This window comes from Ostrea edulis, chromosome 4, assembly GCF_947568905.1.
Source record: "Ostrea edulis chromosome 4, xbOstEdul1.1, whole genome shotgun sequence".
Taxonomy (NCBI): domain Eukaryota; kingdom Metazoa; phylum Mollusca; class Bivalvia; order Ostreida; family Ostreidae; genus Ostrea; species Ostrea edulis.
Genome location: NC_079167.1, coordinates 32,089,472 through 32,111,450, shown reverse-complemented (window position 1 = coordinate 32,111,450; position 21,979 = coordinate 32,089,472). Strand labels below are relative to the sequence as shown.

The 21,979-nt window shown below is 34.1% G+C and overlaps 1 protein-coding gene across 1 annotated transcript; it reads left to right on the top strand.

Moving 5' to 3' along the window:
* Window positions 1–15,659: 15,659 nt before the first annotated feature.
* LOC130053735 (uncharacterized) lies at window positions 15,660–20,049 on the top strand. The gene is made up of 2 exons (XM_056161219.1): window positions 15,660–15,730; window positions 18,542–20,049. The coding sequence occupies exon 2, from the start codon at window positions 18,546–18,548 to the stop codon at window positions 19,719–19,721; it is 1,176 nt and encodes a 391-aa protein (XP_056017194.1). The 5' UTR covers window positions 15,660–15,730; window positions 18,542–18,545; the 3' UTR covers window positions 19,722–20,049.
* The last annotated feature ends 1,930 nt before the right edge of the window (window positions 20,050–21,979 follow it).

The window sequence follows — 21,979 nt, the reverse complement described above, 5'->3', positions numbered from 1 at the left end:
AATTTGCAATTCTTCTTGTTGATTCTACTTCACATTTTGAAAGCCGTCCATTTTTTTTAAAATGGGGGTATGATTAGATGAATTTCATTTGGAGTACAGAGATCAGCAATAAGGAAGCTTTTGTCACCTATTATTGCATCTCCAGGTTCACATTTTTCAATGTTTTGAAAACTTTGTAATCTGCTTGTCGGATATACTTCCAGTCCATAAATCTGACACATGTGTGATTACTCCATCAGGACTAATTCCAATGAGGACTTTCTAAGTCATATGTGATTTAAAATCCTAGTACATTCTTCCTTTGTTTGAGAGTGATTGAGTTGTTTCTGTGTACATTTCTGTGCAGTCAATTATAACGGATAATTTGGGTATACCTTCGTTTAAAGCTGTCGGGCATATTTTTTTTGATAGCATTCCGTTCTGGCCAAGCTACTAAAATATCTAAATTTTCATACATTAAATCTAACCATTCATTAAATATTTTACTGCAAGTAGACATTTATATATTAAACCTTCTTGCTAAATCTTGAAGCAATAGTCCTAGTCTTAAACGCATTAGTGCCATAATGAATTCATCCACGTCTCGCATCTTCTTCGGTTTTCCTCCTGTATCAGAATCTGCACACTTTCGATACGATGTTAGATGTTGAAACAGTAAATAAAATGTCTCTTTGTTTGGCAAACCTGTGTAAAATGAAACATCCTGTTGCAAGTCTTCAATTGTTCAGAAAGGTAAGGCTGCACTAGTACTACTGTCACAAGAAATATGTGAAGAAACTGAATTTTTTCTAGAAGTGTCCCAGAAGCTTTCTGCAGTCTGAATACAAACATTTTCTTTTTATGGAACATCCACTTGTGTGGATTGATTCTTCAAATGGGATATAGCTGCAAGTTCTAAGGAGCCACAGTAATCGTGCATTAACACGCGTGTATCCAACACAGAGAGGTTTGCATCAACATTAAAGCTTGAATTTTCAGCTGAATCTGAAGGCTCTGAATCTGATATGGCTGTATTTTCTGAATCAGTATTCAAATGGAGACTGTCAGTTACCTCTTTTGATGCATCTGATGATTGGTCAAACTAAAAATAAATATGCCTTTCATTAGTATTCATGCAATTAAATAAAAATAAACATACATGTATACAATTATACATTGTAAATAAGAGGTCCACAGGCCTTATCGGTCACCCAGTTTTCTTAATTTACAAATCTAAGGCTCTGGGGTGCACTTAATCTTGATACGTTTATGACAATAATTTAGAAAAGTGGTTGTTTTCAATGAATTATGTATCAAAATAAATAAAAGTTGGCTCATTTAATGACTTATGGTACTATGCTGTAGTATTCAGGGTTGGGGTGAATTACATTGATGATTTTGTCAATTACATTGATTCTAACAACTAGACTAGATCATGAAGCTTGCTTTGGTTCGTATTCAAGCTTTTTAAGGTAGCTCCAACCTCATGTGACTTATCAATACTAATGGTTAAAAGTGGAAAAACTCTATTAATTTCCACTCAATATAGTTTAATTTAATTAATAATCAAAGAAAATATACATGTTGCCACCTTTTTAAAGATGTCAGATATACAAAAACAGAAGTATACACCTACATCAGAAAATCACTCATTTTCGTTAAACAGAATAATAAAAATAGATAAAAACTTGTTGAAATGACAAAATTTAAATATCAACAGTTTTAAAAAAAACCTGCTAATTCATACATATGTATAGATTAATTGTGGATATTAGAGAAACCAATATATAATAGACATTCAGTAGAGGAAATTCCACCATAGGAGTTATTGCCCTTGACAACATTTTTTAAATCATAAATAATTGATTATCGATGGAAAATATAAACCTTTTCAGTATTAATAGTTTACCAGATTTTTTATTATATCTAGTGAACAACATTTCTCAGAAAGTTATATTTCTATCATGCACAAAGTTTAAATTATTAAGAGTTTTGCAAAAACCTATGACATCACATGTTAAAAAAATGGCTTTCAGGCATGAAATTCATTCAGTACATTTTAAGTCATGTTAAGTTTTGTCTGAATGAAATGAACTCTTCCTCAGGTATTTTCCTACCAGTGGCTTTGTCCTCAGGTATGAGAGGGGTTCACACATGAACAAAATTATACCTTACCTATAGTCCTGGGCACTTTGGCCATTCTGCATCAATTATACAGACATAATGCATCTAATTATTGCATAAAACCCCCATGACATAGAATGAAAAAGTCTAACACCATTATTATCAAACAATTTCATTTCATCATTTTCAAACTGAAAGAATGTACTTGAAAATACTTGCATGACCTTTTTTGGAATATATTTACCTGAAATACATTCAATTACTTGTTATTGAAAGCAAAGACAATTGCAAATTCAATTACTTGATAAAGATGTATTGAAATACGGCTAATTACAATTACATTTCTCAATTACCCCCCCCCCCCCCTATCCCTGATAGTATTGTCATGATTGTTATGAACTCTTATAAAAACAGTGCTGTATCATAAACATGTTCAGAAATTACAACATGACTTTTTGGCAATGTCATTGCACTTAGTAAATTCAATCTAAACTAGCTTACTCAAGCTATTTCAAATAGTTTTATATACCTATACACTTTAGTAAAGCTACATCGCTATTACCTAAATAGGTCTATATTGGACCTGTTTATTTACTTTCACGCTTTGTACAATTTTTACAGAGCCTGGGCCTAAGATCCCCATAGAAACAAACTTAACACAAAAGATTATAAATGTACGTACGTTAGTGGTCTTAAAAATCTTGTGGTCAAATATGGATGGTAGTGGGTGATCTTTCGTTGGACTACAGCGCGAAATGAAATGCTCGGAACATAGCCTCGAACAGCTTGTAGGCTTCCAATTCTTCCGACTGACCCGGTTCTCCATATCGCTTTACTTCTTTTATGAACTGGAAACCTGTGTAAAGTCACCTTTTTGTCATTCACAGTCTTCTGGCAGTTCGTTGCACAACAGTACAATTTCCCCATTGTGCTAAAAAGTGTACTTTATGTCAATATGTTATTAAAACTAGTCAATTTGAGGACTGCAACGGAAACAAATATCATATCAAAAATTATCAATTGTAAATCCAGTAATGTAGTTTATGGAGTGTTTTGCAAAATATGAAACAAAACTGTATATGTGGGAGAAACTGGGGTAACTTTATGCCAAAGGCATGTCTTGAATTTGTCATTTATTACACGAGAAACTGATGACCCTATTGCTATTCATTTCTATACGGATTCTCATAGTATTGACGATTATTCTATAATAGGAATTGAAAAACTTTACAAAGATGACATTTATCGTCGCTTTAGAGAAAATTTATGGAAGAAAAAATTAAATACTTAGGTACCACACGAAATAAACAAAAGGGAACATTTTTGTCTTTAATAATTTAAAATGTCTTGTAAGACTTATATGCAAAGAACGTGTTATAATAACTGATTATAACAATATTGATGTATTTACGATTAACTACTTACTGTAATATTTCTTGTTTGTATTCACTTAGGCCAGTAGTTGACTGCTTTGTGAACAAACATTTCTAAAATTCTGTTACATTACTAATACCAAATATTTAATTGCACGCATAGTCATAATTTAGGATATGTCCACGAGGTCGGGTGAGTATTGTTCATTTTATTATTAGACTCTTACCTTTCTCAAATGTTTTTCGCGCAATATCAACTTTGACGTTTATAATACTTACTAATACCAAATACTTAATTGTATGCACAGTCATATTTCAGGATGTGTCCACGAGGTCGGGTGAGTATTGTTCATTTTATTATTAGACTCTTACCTTTCTCAAATGTTTTTCGCGCAATATCAACTTTGACGTTTATAATACTTACTGTGACGTCATAGTACTTTCGTGTATGTAGTCGTGCGTTACGTTGCTATGAGAGATAAACACGACTGAAGAAGACCGGTAACACAGTCGAAATATTTCATATTTCAACAGTGTTTCGAGTTTTATATATATATATATATATATATATATATATATATATATATATATATATACATATATATATATATATATGTGTGTGTGTGTGTGTGTGTGTGTGTGTGTGTGTGTGTGTGTGTGTGTGTGTGTGTGTGTGTGTGTGTAAATCATATCAAACCACGGGAGATTATTGTTATCACATGTTAACAACACCCCCACCGCTTATTCATTTACGTTACTGTATTGTTTGGAATTTTACTTCCTGATATTTTGTAAACAAACTACGTAAAATTGACGTTTGTTTGTGACGTCACATAAGGCGAAGGAAGACATTATACAGTTATTGACTGGGATCGAGGACAACAGATGTTTTGTTTGACTCGAGAACGATCCGTTCGAGGGTCAAACAAAACAGCTTTTGTCCGAGGACCCAGTTAATACGTGCTTTGTTGTACACCTTCATGTTTTAGGTTGTTTTTACTAGGTACACGTGGTTTGTTGACTTTAAACGGGACAGTGTGATTGCGTACAGTTATCACCGATTCCACTAGTTTAAAAGAAAACATGCCTAATCTCCTAATTGATAATTATATTTTTCGTGTATCTGCTCTGCTTTTCATCAACTAAATTCTGTATTTCATCATCAGTCCAATCAGTGAACCTCACCATTACGTAAACAAATCAGCAGACCAAGAATCATGTGACTTGCGTATAACAGCTTTAAAACGAACAAAATAAAAATAAGTAAACTTCATCTTATACAACTCTAGAAAATGATGAACAAATAAATTTTTTATGTTCTTGCTGTCCCTACTTTGAAGAATTAATTGAACTTCATCTTCCGTTGCTGTCGCAATATGTACATCCGCCATTTCTCTTTATCCAAACGGCACGAAAAGATAACTCGAGTTAGCGCCATATGACGTCATCGGTCAACAGTCGATTTTAACAGTTCCCGGTCCAACACTCGCCAGAACAGTAGAAATGTTGGACTTTTTGTGTTGTAATAATTAAAATATATGTAATAGGTGATGTCCACTGGATAAAGGAGTAAACGTGATAAAATTACATAACTTCATTTCACTCAGTTCAAGATTCAATATCAAAATACATTTACAGAAAAAAAGATGATGATTTGACTCTGTAACGGGATAAAATGTATCTTGAATAGTGTTTCTCATGGTAACAAACATTTCAAGATGGTTAAAAAAAAATTGAATTACATTACACATTAGTCAAAGCAGTAAAAATCTGCTTTGTATATCAGTATATAAAATTTGTATAATAGTAAAGGTATATATACATTGTTTTTGCAATTCAACAAGGATTCAACTATTTCAAACATACCCTTATGCAATAATAATGACATGTTTTCATTTTTTACGCCATATAGTGAAAGTGTACCATTCTATATTGATAAATTACTGGAAAAATAGCTTTATTTCATTTCAAAATTAAGGTTGATCTCCCTCGTGCATAACTCTATCCTTGGACGAATTTGGCTCCAGTTTTTGGCACTCTAGTTTTCCTTTTAGCTCTTATAAGTTTATTGTTATTTCGAATTTCCAATATTTCGGCTTGAGCATCACTGATGAGACATTATTTGTCAAAATGCGCATCTGGTGCATCAAAATTGGTACCGTATAAGTTTTACTTTATATAAGTGTTTTTGACAAAAGTGTTACATAGTATTTATTTTTGTTGGTATACGCCTATCCCCTCTAGGACAATGGTAGCGAACATTTATATTCAGAATTGAACCATTCAACGGAGAAGCATGAGGAAATCCCGAGCTGAGATTCAAAAGGCATACAGAGAAAGGTTAAAGGAAAATGACAGTGAGGCGTATCTTGCCATATCGATATCGGATCCAAAATACTGAAATGCCGGTGACCATTGGCATTTGTTGTATTATCTCAACGTAGATAGATTTAATACTCCACTTGGGATTTGAAATTATTATTTTCTGGTTCCAGAAGTCTTACAGTATCAAAATAAACATTAAAAATAATATCATTCTAACTTATCTTTTCTAATTCTGTTACATTCAAAATATAATTTCTTTTTATTAAATTTTCCTCGAACTATATTCAAATGTCATCGTATAATTTTATTCAAACTCTTCATCATATTGTGTATTCAAAACATTAAGTTTGTCGAAAAGTATTTTTGTAACCAAGAAATAAGATAAACATGATATAATCAGTTTTGACTAATTGATTTTAACGAGTATGTTGATATTACCTAATTGTAACGGACATTTGCAGCTAAAAAGTCATCTTTGAGGTACCTTAACTCAGCACGATGCTACACAAAGACGGATTAGGTGTGTTATAAAGTCTTTTACAACCAGATTCTGTGAAACTTGGTAGATAAAATGGCACACTATTTCATAAATAACATGAAAGTCTAATATTTTATTATGCCATTTGTACCTACTTACTGAGAAAGAGTGATATCTATTAGGGATACCATCTGTATATCTTAGTATTACAGAATTTAAAAAACTGCATTACTTGACTATCAAGAGTAACTTTGTCATCAGATCAATATTTCTTAGCGTGGGTAATAATATTCAAAGGGTAATTTTGTTTTATGTATTGTTTTATGTATTTATTTTCTAAACGTAGGTTCTAAATTTATTAACATTCTCAAAGACGTTGACACAACTTGTGTGTAACTGATGATACGACTTTTGGGAAGTGATCTTTATACCGTACCATACTCTGGCCTTCTGGTGGATTCTTTAAACCTTTGTTTAGATTATTTTCTAATTCGATGATCTAAGGCATTGACATTGCCGAATTGAATTTGAGTTGTTATTGAACACAGACTGTTCAGGGGACTCCAGCAAAAAACCCCGACGTTTCCATCTGTATAAATTTAATCCGGTGTTCAAAAAAGGAAAAGAGATTAATGTACCGGTAAATGGAAGTATTTCATTTATATTCGCTGTGCTAAAGATCCCAGTACGAATTACATGTATACTGACCGTGTCAGAAAATATCACACATAAATGCTAATGTAACATTGGAAGTTTAAAATTTCAAAGTTCTTAAAAAGATACCATCATATTCATCATTCATGCTAAGTAGTTATAGATTATGACTCGTTTAAAATTGCTGAGGTAATGAATACACGATGAGATTGTATATAGAGATAATATCAACAGTTCGTCAAGAGAAATGGACAATTTAATCCAGCAACATTGAGATGTTTTTCAGCAACTGTTTGGTGATCAAGGGGCTGTTTATCATGACGTGTCTCATATCAATGGTGTTAGGCCGTTCTTTACTTATAGATTTTATTACAGATAACTCCGTTCGTGATATAGATAGGGTCAAAGAGGCTGTGACCGGACAACAAATGATGCTCACTCAACCAAGATACTTGATGCCACCCCTGATGCTTCCAGAGATCCTTGTTTGCCTGCTGAGGCTACTCTCAATTTTGTATTCTTGTTAGAATTATAAGATTGATCACATGGTCCGTTAACTTTAAATCTTTATATATATATATATATATATATATATATATATATATATAGACATGTATATAAGCACTGAAATGGCCACGACACTGTTGGTTATTTTAAACTCCTTTCAACGCAACCCGCGTCTTTATCAAGAGACATATATTACAAGAAATAACACACACCACGAAAAAATGACAAGCATCAATAATCTACATTGGTAACAAGAATGATATACCGTTGTACTGAGTGAGAAAAATGGTTTCGTTGTAAAGCGTATTTACTGAGGTATAATAGTAGTCTACTTATGTATCTAAGAACCTCGATAAGGATCTCGCTCTGATTAGCTAATAACCAACTCCTCGAATGCAATGCAGGTGCTCATTGGTTAATGTGATACATACATTCTACTTTCACTTTTTAGTTGTTTTTGGTGGTAAGTTTAAATAATGAAATGAATAATAATTGATTATGAATCTTAAGTAAACTGGTCTGAGAACCAATATTTGTCTATAATAGGTGTATATTCATCTTCATTTTTATCTATGCATTTATTCTTTTATCCCTCTCTGTATGTATACATATTTTTATCCTTGCTTTTTTTAAAAGCCCTAATTAGAAATATTTTTCTTTCGACTGAATTGACATTTAATTAACTCAATTATTGATAGCATTACTTAATCTGCACTTGTGAACTTTCAACAGCATTATTATGATATTTTTAGTAATAAAACTTATCATTATTTGTGCCTGTTAGTGCTCTTAATTTGTAATTTGTTCATTGAATTTGTAATGGATTTTAAATCAGTGTTAGTTTTGAATTTTGTGTGTTTTAAAAATCTTGTTTGTGCTTTATTCTGAGACAATTTAATTCAGCCAAATATTGAACTTATTAAATGGGATATGATGTTTGTCATGTTTGTCGTTGTTCATGACTCAATAGGCTACTGTGTCTTAATATTTAAGAATAGCTGTTGTAATTTCCAATTGCCCACAAAAATGTACAAATTTTTCACAATTTTACTCAAGAAATTATATATTGCACTTCCTTCCAGTTTTAACTTCCTACCTGTCTGTCTGTCCTATTTTGCATTTAGTTCATATAAAAAATGTTACAGATATTTTCATGCAATTTCATACACAGATAATGTATAGTATTTAATGATAGTATTTACATACCATAGTAAAAGTTTGCTACTCCATTTCTATACATCTCCGTGAGAACATTCAAAATAATAACATTGACTTTGTCTTTATATTTCTTGATTGTGCATATAGTCAATTTTCTATAATTTTGTGAAGAATTTCTTCTTACTGAATATACAGATTCAACTATTATAACAGATGTTTGTAACCTGTGTTTTGACCATGACCTCTCATTTTTTGGATTTGCATTTTTATTGTATACCCAGGGAGGGTTGTTCATGTCCTATGGTCAGATTTTTAGTATTATAAAAATTGATGGAGACGGAACATCAATCATATATGTATAGTCTTGGTAATGGTTGAGTGTAAATTATATCATAAATGTAATGATTGTTTTTCAGGCCAAGAAATTTACTGGATTCCTTAACTACATAAAACTCCCTACAGAGATACATTGCTGGATCCAGTAAGTGCTCTACCAAGCCCCAATCTTTGCTGCTCACGAAAATATTAACAGCTGTGAAGGAGGAACTTTAAACGTACTGTGCTACTACATATGCCAGAAGTGGTGTTAATCAAATGTGGATTCTAAAAAATTCTATAGAACTTTTAGTAAACTTGAAATCACATAATTTTCCCCAAATCAATAACTTTCAAACCTATGTATTTTCAACACTACACACGACCATTCCTCACGATAAATTAAAGACTAGAATTGTTGATACCATAGACAGTTGCTTCTTCAACAAGATTGGAAAACGGAATTATTCATATCTAGTGATCAGTCATTCAAAAACTTACTTTGTTAAACAACACCCGATTCCACGCACAAGTACTCTGAAGTTGAAATAAAAAATATGCTAGAGTTCCTCATTGACAATATCTTCGTGGTCTTTGGTGATCAGGTCTTCCAACAGTCTGTTGGAATTCCCATGGGCACGAATTGTGCTCCTTATTAGCTGACCTGTTTCTATATTCATATGAAGCAGAATTTATTCAAAAACTTCTACGTGAGAAGAAAAAATCTCTCGCTGTGGCCTTCAATTCGACATTTCTATGACGTTTTGTCCATTAACAATAATAACTTTCATTCATATGTCGATTTGATATATCCCGGTGAGCTCGAAATAAAGGACATGACATAGTCGTCCACTTCTGCTTCATACTTAAATATTTTATTGAAAGTAGACATTAACGGCAAACTAACAACTCAACTGTATGACAAACGGGATGATTTCAGCTTCTCCATCGTCAACTTCCCATATTTATGTAGCAATATTCCATTATCACCTGCATGTGGTGTTTATATATCTCAACTGATTCCATATGCAAGAGGTTTTTCTGTGTATAGTCAGATTTTAAATCGAGGTAAGCTACTGACAAACAAGTTGATGGTACAGGGATTTCAACAGTCTCGATTGAAGTAAGCATTTCGCAAATTCTATGGTCGTTATAACGATCTAGTTCGTCAATACAACTTCGCATTGGGTCAAATGCTGTCTGACGTGTTTCATACCGATTGTTAAGCCGTTCTTGGCACACTGATTTGACTGCGGATAACTCCGTTTACCTGATCAGGATATGGGGCTCACGGCGGGTGTGACCGGTCAACAGGGGATGCTTACTCCTCCTAGGCACCTGATCCCACCTCTGGTGTGTCCAGGGGTCCGTGTTTGTCCAACTATCTATTTTGTATTGCTTGTAGGAGTTATGAGATTGATCACTGTTCGTTATCTTCAACTTGCATTCAAATCATTAAATAACAAATTAAAATATCTCACTGTAGCTATGTTACTCAGATTTTTTAAATATCTTCCTGCATTGGAACCAGATGAGATCAAGCTTCCAAATTTTCGGAAGATTGTAGCCAACATAGTCAGCACTTATGGTACATTTAACCTATTTATGTTGATTATGATGAATTAAAATTTATTTTCTTCTTTATCTAAACATCTCAATGTTACTATAAAGATGAACTGAAAGTGTTACCTGATAGTTTGAATTTACTGTTGGAAACCCATGGGAGGTAAAAGAAGTGCAACCGAATGTTTTGTCTATTAACAATAATAACTTTCATTCATATCCCTGTGAGTTCGAAATAAAGGACACTACAGAGTCGTCAATTTCTGCTTCATACTTAGATATGCTTACTCCGTCTAGGCACCTGATCCCACTTCTGGTGTGTCAAGGGGTCCGTGTTTGCCAAACTATCTATTTTGTATTGCTTGTACGAGTTATGAGATTGACAGAGGAACACATGATAATATGCATAAGGATTAGCATGTGCTCTGATTTATGTATGCTTTCAGAAATTTCAGATTTATATATACTTCCAGAAATTCCTAAAACAAAACAGTTGTTACTTATATATATTCATTGTATTTTCAAACTTAAAAATTTACAGATTGGGACAGAAAACTATTTACATCACTTTTAAACCCTAGACCATGATATCAAAATTGTCTCTTGATCGCCACATTGTATCGTATGAGAAGATCAAATACACTGACTATATTCTATGTTTACTGAAGCTCTAACATATCAAATGTAAATATCCCATATATATATATATATATATATATATATATATATATATGTGTGTGTGTGTGTGTGTGTGTGTATGTATGTATGCAAGGTGTAGATAACGAACAGTAATCAATCTCATAACTCCTACAAGCAATACAAAATAGATAGTTGGGCAAACACGGACCCCTGGACACACCAGAGGTGGGATCAGGTGCCTAGGAGGAGTAAGCATCCCCTGTTGACCGGTCAAACCCGCCGTGAGCCCCATATCCTGATCAGGTAAACAGAGTTATCCGCAGTCAAAATCAGTGTGCCAAGAACGGCTTAACAATCGGTATGAAACACGTCAGACAGCATTTGACCCAATGCGAGGTTGTATTGACGAACTAGATCGTTATAACGACCATAGAATTTGCGAAATGCTGACTTCAATCGAGACTGTTGAAATCCCTGTACCATCAACTTGTTTGTCAGTAGCTTACCTCGATTTAAAAACTGACTATACCCAGAACAAGCTCTTGCATATCGAATCATTTGAGATATATAAACACTATATATATATATATATATATATATATATATATATATATATATGGAGGAGCAATAGTCATATAGAGGATAAGAACGTTTATGTAAAACTACCAGATAATCCTGATATAAAAATATTTTGAGGAATTTAAAACAGATGTGCCGAAAACACGGACACTTGTTATATGAAAAACAATTTCACTATTTAACAAACTTTGAAATGAAAACTAGTAATTTCTATGGGCTACCGAAAATACACAAAAGCAACCACATCAAGACCGCTATTGAAGAACAAAATCAAACATACATAACTACTAGTGAACCTATGGATCTAAAACTACGACCAACTGTGGCTGGACCTACATGTCCAACACTCAGACTCAGTAATTTTATAGATATTTTGTTAAAGGATCTATGCCAAAAAGTTCCTAGCTACATTCGGGATACTCAATTGAATTGAGGCGTCCCATACAAAAATAAAGTAAAACAGATGCATAAAATGGCCTTTCGTGTTTTATATGGAAAATATTTCATGGAAAATATCCGAGAACGAAACGACGTTTAAACCGATACCCAGTAGGCTTCCATATTTTCATCGAGGCATGTGTTTAACATCACGAGACTATCACGTGACATTATATATTTAGAACCAACACAAATTATTGTGATAATTACAAAAGTGCAACGATATCGGTTACATGCAGGACGACCTTTTTAATATTGAAAAACAGAACCTCCTTTACATTAACTGAAAAGTTTTGGGAGCAAGTTCTCCGATAGAAGGAAGTTTAAAATGTATCTAATGCAGCATATTTCTTAATTTTAGAGAGTAATAGCAAGAGATTATCAGATGCAGAAAGGGTTTGTTTCTTTTTGTGTCAGAAGTTGCTCTCAACACTTTTCTGATATATCAATGTGATAAGAATATAAATATATAAATATCAAGCACCACCATACACTGTACATCGTTGCAGTTTTACATTTACTGCAGCTGGTCGCAATAATTATGTAAATTAAACGCAGTGCTAATCCGAATCAGGAGAATATGTTGGGGCGATTTCAAGGTAACAATATAAAATGAACATCACCTTCGTGCAAACTAGATATGATAAATGCAGAGTGATTTGATATGAAAAAGAAATAATATATGAATATATGATAAGCATTTGACAAGAACATTTTTCATGTATACTGCTTATTACTTGATAACGGTAGTAAATAACGACATACTATTATGACACTTTCTCCGCAATACAACTGTAAGAACTTGTACGTCGTGACGTACGTTTTTATTGTGACGTCATATGGTGCGAAGTGCACTGAGGTACATTTATATACAGCACTGTAATTGTTCTCGGGAAGCCTTAACTGAACTGAGTAGTAGGGATTTTAACAAACTCCCAGAAATTGTAGATCAGAATACCTTACTTGTAACGTTTGATTTAACGAGTTTATATACAAATATCCCACATGACTTTGGAATAGAGGCTATAACGTTTTGGATAGAAAAACACCCGGAACTTACCTCAAGAAATTTCTCAATGGAATTTATTATAGATTCCATAAAATTCATTTTGGAAAACAACATATTTCATTTTGATGGCGAATTCTACAAACAAATCAAAGGAACAGCTATGGGAACTAAAATGGCCCCTGCATACAGCATTTTAGTAATGGGATATTTCGAAGAAATGCAAGGTGAAGGTAACGAACAGTGATCAATCTCATAACTCCTATAAGCAATACAAAATAGATAGTTGGGCAAACACGGAACCCTGGACACACCAGAGTTGGGATCTGGTGCCTAGGAGGAGTAAGCATCCCCTGTTGACCGGTCACACCCGCCGTGAGCCCTATATCGTGATCAGGTAAACAGAGTTATCCGCAGTCAAAATCAGTGTGCCAAGAACGGCTTAACAATCAGTATGAAACACGTCAGACAGCATTTGACCCAATGCAAGGTTGTATTGACGAACTAGATAGTTATAACGACCATAGAATTTGCGAAATGCTGACTTCAATCGAGACTGTTGAAATCCCTGTACCATCAACTTGTTTGTCAGTAGCTTACCTCGATTTAAAAACTGGCTATACGCAGAACAAGCTCTTGCATATCGAATCAGTTGAGATATATAAACACCATATGCAGGTGATAATGAAATATTGCTACATAAATATGGGAAGTTGAAAAGTCGAAAAGTCAATGAGGAAATGAGTCAAGAGCTTGGACAAAATCTGAGGAATTCATGGAAAAGATATCTAGATGACTGTTTTATATTTTGGGAAAAATCCGAAGAATATCTGATCAAGTTTCACAATTTGTTGAATACGTTCTATCCAAATATCCAGTTTACCATGGGATACAGTGATACTTCGATTCCCTTTTTGGACATCAAGGTGATAAAACATGAAACCAACATCCTAACTGATATATTTTACAAAGAATTTCAAATCATGTCATCCTACACACACTAAAAGGAATATCCCGTACAATTTGGTCAGAGGGATTTGCACTATTGTTAAAGATGAAAATACTAAAGACCAAAGACTGGCGGAATTGAAAATATTTCTTACTGCGCAGAATTATCCGGAAACACTCATTCTTTCAGCCATAAATGAAGCAAAGAAAATTCCACAGCATACACTCAGAACAACAAGAGAAAAAGAACACGATCCTTTCCTAATACCATTCATGACAACTTACAACCCAAAACATATAAATGTCTTTCAGGAAGCTAAGAAGAATCTTACAGTTATCGAGCGTGATTTAGAACTTCAAAAAATTACTCCCAAATCCAACCTACTTAACAGCCAAAGACAACCATCAAACTTGAAAAAATTATTAACAAAAGCCAAATTCAATTCAACGCTGAAAAAACGCAGTTTCTACATTTGGTGACTCAAGGTATGGTACATGTCCCTTCCTAAAAACAGGACCTTCTATTACTTTTAAATGCGGGAAATATTTTACTGTAAATGATAACATGTCATGCATGTCGAAAAACTTACTATACTGCATTATTTGCAACGGGTGTGGCGAGGAATATATTGGACAAACAGCCAGGATGCGTGTCCACCGCCAACAAATTAAATCCCAGTACAAGAAATACCCCATGCAGCGAACACTTTGACACCTGTGCTAGAGGCAACTACAGCGTATTTCCATTTTATAAACTTAAAACAGAATCAACGTCCATGAGACTTGCTAAAGAAAATTATTTCATTAAACTGTTTTCTCCCAAACTAAACAAACTTTAATCAATGCATATAAGAAAATTTCTGATTGTTAAACTTCTTAATAAAATTCATCAACTTTTATCATGTAAATGTCCATGCTTATTTTGCCCAAGTCACCTTTCCCGAATTTTTGTATTATGACGTCATGTATCTATTCCTTCCTCGCAAAGACTAGCATGACGTCACAATAGACGTCTCTAAGATAAACAATTTTGTATTCATTATTAATTTGTATTCACTTGAGGATGGATGTTAAAATCCAGAAAGCGCTAGTGATTCAAATATATTTTGGAATTGTATATTTTCCTGCTTTTTTTATTGAATTATATATATATATATATATATATATATATATATATATATATATATATATATATATAATCATTCACCTGTCACTGAACTATTGACTATTTACTGTCTTAAATAGTGAATAAACATGTATATGTGTGATTATAGTGTTCAAGAAATTTGGAATACAGCGAGGGTTCTGGGGGATACAAAATGTGGCCCCTGAATGATATCCCAAAGATGTGGGATTTTTTCCCCCTAATGACAATGAAAAAATAAATTTAAGTTTACTTAAGAATTTTTATAGTAATCAATAAGTATCCTTCTTGAAGGGCATAGTCTGAGATATTGTATGGTTAAGCATGATGATGGTTATTTTGTCCCGTGTCTGAGGACAGGCAGAGATTGACAAATCAGATTCTAACAATTAAAATTCCGGCCATGTGGTGCGTCACTCTGCCTCTTCTCCCACCTACAGCTTTGGAGGACGGACGTTTTTTCAAGTTTGTGAGTTATTGGTTAGCAAGTACTGTATTTGGTGAGTAAAATTATTTTATCATGTCTTCAATGGGCAAAACTTCGGTCGTCATTCTAGGTCACTCAATTGTACGTCGTTTTCACGAATTTTTGAAGCATGGTGACGATATCAGATATTCTGAAAATCTTGGTCTTGAAAGAACGCATTCCGTTTTGTACAGGGGTGTAGGTGGAAGGAAAGTTCACGATATACTATCTAAGGATATAGAGAAAGTCGTTGAATTAGGTCCCGAGATAGTTGTTTTGATGATTGGGGAGAACGATATTGTTCCTAGTACAGATCCTGCATTGTTGGCTGCAAAAATTGAAGCGGTGGTGTCGGTGATGCATCGCCGTTATAAGGTTGGGAAGATAATTGTCTGCAAATTATTGCCAAGATTTAAGATTAATTTTGGATACAATGAAATAGCAGACAGTGTGAATGTAATACTGAGAGCCGCATTGCCATCACTAGGTTATTGTGTGTTTTGGGAACACGGGAATTATTTCATTTCTCCCTGTGAAGGAGATTGTAGTCGGAAATTCGTTTGTGACGGAGTTCACTTGAATAAACAAGGGAATGTTCATTTATTTAGGAGTGTAAGGGGAGCGTTAATTTCAGTGGGAAAAAAGGTTTTCTAGAAAATGGAGCAAGATTTCAGATTTATTCTTTTGTTGCATATAGCATTTAGGTATGGTTAGTAACATGTATATGTGTTCATTGTGGTACTAAAAAAAAAAAAAATCTCGTACCAGTAAATTTGTAAGGTATTATTTAGAAATGTTAAAGTTACCAGAATTTTGTGATCCTTACAGTACTTGAGGCAAGACCTAAGTACAAGTTTCAGGCAGTCATTGTACTTGCCATTTTGTACCCGCTTGGGTTTTCGTTTCAACTTTTACCATGTTTTTCCTGGCGATTTTTCCATCGATTTTATTTGATTTATCTAGGAATGTATATTAATGAGTTTCAGATTTATCCTTTTTGTGAAGAATAATCGTTGGGAAAATTTCTGCCATTTATTTCTTACGGTATTAGTTGATTACTAAAATTCTGTGAGTTTTTACAGTACTTAAGGCATGACCTAAGTACAAGTTTCAGGCAGTCATTGTACTTGCCATTTTGTACCCACTTGGGTTTTCGTTTTAGTTTCAACTTTTACCATGTTTTCCCTGGCGATTTTTCCATCGATTTTATTTGATTTATTTAGGAATGTATATTAATGCGTTCCAGATTTATCCTTTTTGTGAAGAATAATCGTTGGGAAAATTTCTGCCATTTATTTCTTACGGTATTAGTTGATTACTAAAATTCGGTGAGTTTTTACAGTACTTAAGGCAAGACCTAAGTACAAGTTTCAGGCAGTCATTGTACTTGCCATTTTGTACCCGCTTGGTTTTTTCATTTCAGTTTCCACTTTTACCCTGGCGATTTTCCATCGATTATATTTGATTTATCTAGGAATGTATCACAATGCGTTCCAGATTTATCCTTTCTGTAAAGAATAATCGTTGAGAAAATGCCTGCCAATTTATTTGTACGGTATTAGTTGATTACTAAAATCTGTGTGTTTTTACAGTACTTAAGGCAAGACCTAAGTACAAGTTTCAGGCAGTCATTGTACTTGCCAATTTGTACCCGTTTGGGTTTTTCGCTTTAGTTTCAACTTTTACCCTGGAGATTTTTTCATAGGTTTTTATTTGATTTCTCTAGGGATAGAAGTAGAATATTCTCAGGTTTATTACGAAGTACAATGTAGTGACAGTCTACACTCAAGGGCAGATATTTACATGTCCGCGTGGAAGTGACGTTTGCGTCACGCGTCCACTGGTACCAGTGAGAGAATGACTTTGAACGTAATTAGTTCATATTAACTTTGTGATTTGGTTCTATCCACGTGCATGCACACCCGTTTTTGATTGATCAATGATTCAATGTTTTTTCGTTTTCTATCATCACTTAAATTTATCGTTAAAATATGCCTATTAAACTCATTGTTCCAAATTGTTGCTTCAGAAAGAAATTGTTACATTTTAGGTTTATTGCTTATGGTAATTGTAGAGTTTAATAGTTCGATACCGAATTGTAAATTCCTTCTATTCATGGTATTATCTATATTTGAGGTATGAAGTATTATGATGAATGTGTTGACGATCTTTCTACAAGAATTCGATTCTCAGATTATTGTATGATCACCACGACCAGTTTATTGCATAGTCGAAGAACAATTAACAATACATAGTCGTCTTTATGCAAGGCATTAAAGCCTACTCGGTGATTTGGCACGGCAATAGGTGAAACGACTTCAAATGTGGTGATTTATTACTGATGTCAGCGCTTCGTTTTATGTAGCTAGTAGTCCTTACAAAGTGGCATCTGTTCAAGAGAAGCTGATTAATTGCTTTTGCAGTCGCACAATGGGGGGTGCGATTTGCTTGCATTAAGGGAAAATTTTGGTTTAGTTTGAAAACAATATTGGTTTTTTCTTTATTGTGATATTTCCGGGATAACTTTTGTTATCAGCTGTAATCGGTACAGGGTGTCTGTAACTAGTGTAAGTACAGAATCAGGCGATTAGCCACCATTAGGAGAAAAGATTCAGTTTCTATCACTTTAGTTTATTGCTTTTCAATAACATTACCATTTGTAGTTATGCATACTTAATTGTTTGTATAATGTATTTTCAAAATATTGGCATGTGATGTACACACGCAAAAGTCATGGTATTACTTGCATCTTCTAGGCATTCATATTTAACTTAACACAGATTATGTTAAATATATGGATATATTCTTCTGTCTCAATTTACAATTCTGTAGGTATATTTACTAGCATTATGCCAGGAAAAAGAAGCAAACCCCAGCAATCCAAAACAAACCAGGCGAAACGACCTCGACGTGGCCAAAACAAAAGAGGAGAACGAGAACTTTCTACTGATGCTGTGACAGGGGATGTCAGCACTTCACCAACCACTATTCCTCCTGAAACTTTGGCAGCATTGACCCAAGCCATAACAAAGTCGGTTACAGAGAAAGTGTTAGCAGAGATAAAACCATTGCTACAACAGCAGGGGAGTATCTCTGTTCATAATGAAGGGTCAGATTGTCAAATGATAAGTAGGTCAGGGAGTGCAAACATTTCTGGTTTGGTATCAAGTGCTGTGGTTGAACACAGTTCACAGATTGTTGGTACTGAATGCCCATCTTTAGCAAATGCAGGTAAGAAGGCAGGATTTGTAAGCTTTTCTGTACCAATAGAGGCAAAGGTTTCAGACAAAATCAAATCAAAAATTTGGTCAAAACAGTATGTTGATATGGCTCTGTTGTTAAAAAAGGAAAAGGGAAAAAGTAAATATTCTATCAAAGTTGAAGAACAAGATCAGTCAGGTAAGGTGGTGATTCACAATATGAGGTCCGAAAATGATGACGATGTAAGGGATGGCTCCTTATCCCTGAATGACTGGGTAACGGCATGGAATAGGTATGCAACAATATATTGCATTAAGTATACATCTGCACAACCAAAACTTGCAAAACATATGGAATCTGTTAAGCAGATTGCAGAAGACAAGGGGGATTGGAGAAAATATGATAAGGAGTTCAGGGAACTCATAGAACAAGGTGAGGTAGAATGGGGTGACGTCCATATGGAGATATATGTTAATGCTCGCCCCAAGCAATCTGAGAAAAGGTTGAGCAAAATTGCAACAGAGCGTTCAACATTGGGTAAGTATGAGGAAATTCCTCATGGAGCATGCTTTGCCTTTCACAAAGCTGGGAGATATTGTACCCTAGGTGCTTCTTGCAAATTTCAGCACAGATGTTTTAATTGTGGTGGCATCCATCCAATTTATTCATGTAAAAATCTGCTTCAACGGCCATTTCGTTTCTTGGACAGAGCTAGAACCCAAAAATCATTTCAAAGTAATGGAAAACAAACTTACACAGGTAATTATAAATCCACAAAGGCAACCTATTCCACAAAAGGGTCCAACGCCAATAAATCCCAGTAGGTTAGAGTATTGGTTAGTGGGGTATGACAACATAGAAACTGAATTTTTAGTTAATGGTTTTAGATATGGTTTTAGTATTGGTTATACAGGGGAAATTGAAAATATCGTTTCTAAAAACTTGAAATCAGCAAATGACTTACCAGATGTTATCAGCAAGAAGTTAGAGAAAGAGATATGTTTGGGTAGAATTATGGGTCCTTTCACAGAAAAGCCATTGCCAGTTTTACATTGTTCCCCCTTAGGTCTAGTTAACAAGAAAACAGAGGGTGAGTACCGTATGATTCATCATCTGTCATATCCAGAAGGTAAATCGGTCAATGATGGCATCCCAGAAGAGTCATTTGTTCAATACTCTTCTGTTGAGGATGCTATTCAGTACATTAAAAAGTGTGGGAAAGGATCATATTGTTGCAAAACAGATATTTCTAATGCATTTAGGATTATCAATTTACATGCATCCCAGTTTAAATATTTTGGTTTTACATGGCAAGGTAATTGGTATTTTGACACATGTCTTCAGATGGGTTGCAGTTCTTCTTGAAGCATATTTGAAAGGTTTAGTACGGCGGTTCAGTGGATAGCACAAGAAAAATTAGGTATAAAATTTATGACTCATGTATTAGATGATTTTCTAATTGTTGATAAATCTGCCACAGAATGCCGCAAAAAACTTGAGACATTCTTAACAGTTTGTGCTTACATAGGTATACCTATGGCTAAGGATAAAACATTCGGTCCAGACAAGATAATGACTTTTCTGGGTTATGAATTAGATACTGAGATGATGGAGGCACGGCTACCTATTGATAAAGTTAGAAAATGTAAGGATGCAATTGAGGAGATTTTGCCTTGCAAAAAGATTACTTTGAAGGATATGCAATCAGTGATTGGTCTTCTTAATTTTGCTTGTAATGTGGTCTTGCCAGGAAGAGCATTTCTAAGGCGACTTATCAATACCACTGTTGGCATTACAAAATCATATTATCGCATTAGATTAAACAAAGAGGTAAAAGCAGATTTACATACTTGGTTGGCCTTTTTGGATCAATTCAACGGTAGGTCAGTTTTCTTACCGGATAGGTGGGTAGATTCCAACGAATTGAAATTGTATACAGATGCTTCAGGATCTATTGGATATGGGGCAGTGTTAGGAGGACATTGGTTCTATGGTACTTGGGATGTTAATTGGAAAAAATGTAATATTACTCTCTTGGAATTTTATCCAATAGTTTTAGCTCTTAAAGTATGGAGTCATATTTTGAAAAACAAATGTATTTATTTTTACACAGATAATTATGCTCGTGCATATCATTAACAAACAATCATCGAAAGATAAATGTATAATGTATCTGGTGAGAGAGTTAGTGCTCATTTGTCTGCAGTCTAACATTTTGTTTCAAGCTAGGCATCTTAGTACCAAAGAAAATACTCTATGTGACTGTTTGTCTCGTTTGAAGGTTCAGCAGTTCCATCAGTTGGTTCCTTGGATGGACAAAGAACCGATGTTGATTCCTCAGCTGCCAGCCTTACCTCCTTAGAACCAGTCTTGAGGAATCTGTTGAATGCAACATTGGCACCAGCTTCCACTCAGGCATATAAAAGGGCATGGGCTACTTTCAGAAATTTTGCAAACAAATTTCATATAAGTAATGATCTTCCATTGTCTCAGGATACTTTGGCATTGTTTATCTCTTATTTATTTGCTGAAGGTTATGCAGCCTCTTCTATTGTGTCATTTATTTCATCAATAGCATATATACATAGAATCAATAACTTGCCCGACAATACGTCATGCTTCCTTGTTCAAAAACTGTTAAGTTCTTGTCGCAAATCAAGACCTTCAATGGATATTCGTTTACCAATAACAATTGCAGTGCTACATAAAATCTGTGGGGCATTAGAAAATACAGTGTCAAATATTTATAAGAAAGTACTATTTCAAGCAATGTTTTTATTGGCTTTCCATGGGTTCCTCAGAATAGGAGAAATAACATCAAGTTGTACTGCTAATCATATCTTGCAAATGTCACAGGTTACTTTTCTAATAAGTAAAATTTTGATTCACTTTCAAAATTATAAACATTCTGGTGGTAAAGTCTTTACACTTACAATCAATTCGTGCAACTCTTTTAAATATTGTCCAGTCGGGGCATTAGATTACTACTTAAAAATGAGAGGGAGGCGTGAAGGGCCCCTTTTTTGCTACCCCCCAAATATCCCTGTCTCAAGGCACGAATTCTCAAACATATTAAAAGAGA

Coding starts and splice junctions, on each gene's coding strand:
- LOC130053735 (XM_056161219.1), top strand. CDS start 18,546: ATGCCAGGAAAAAGAAGCAAACCCCAGCAATCCAAAACAAACCAGGCG.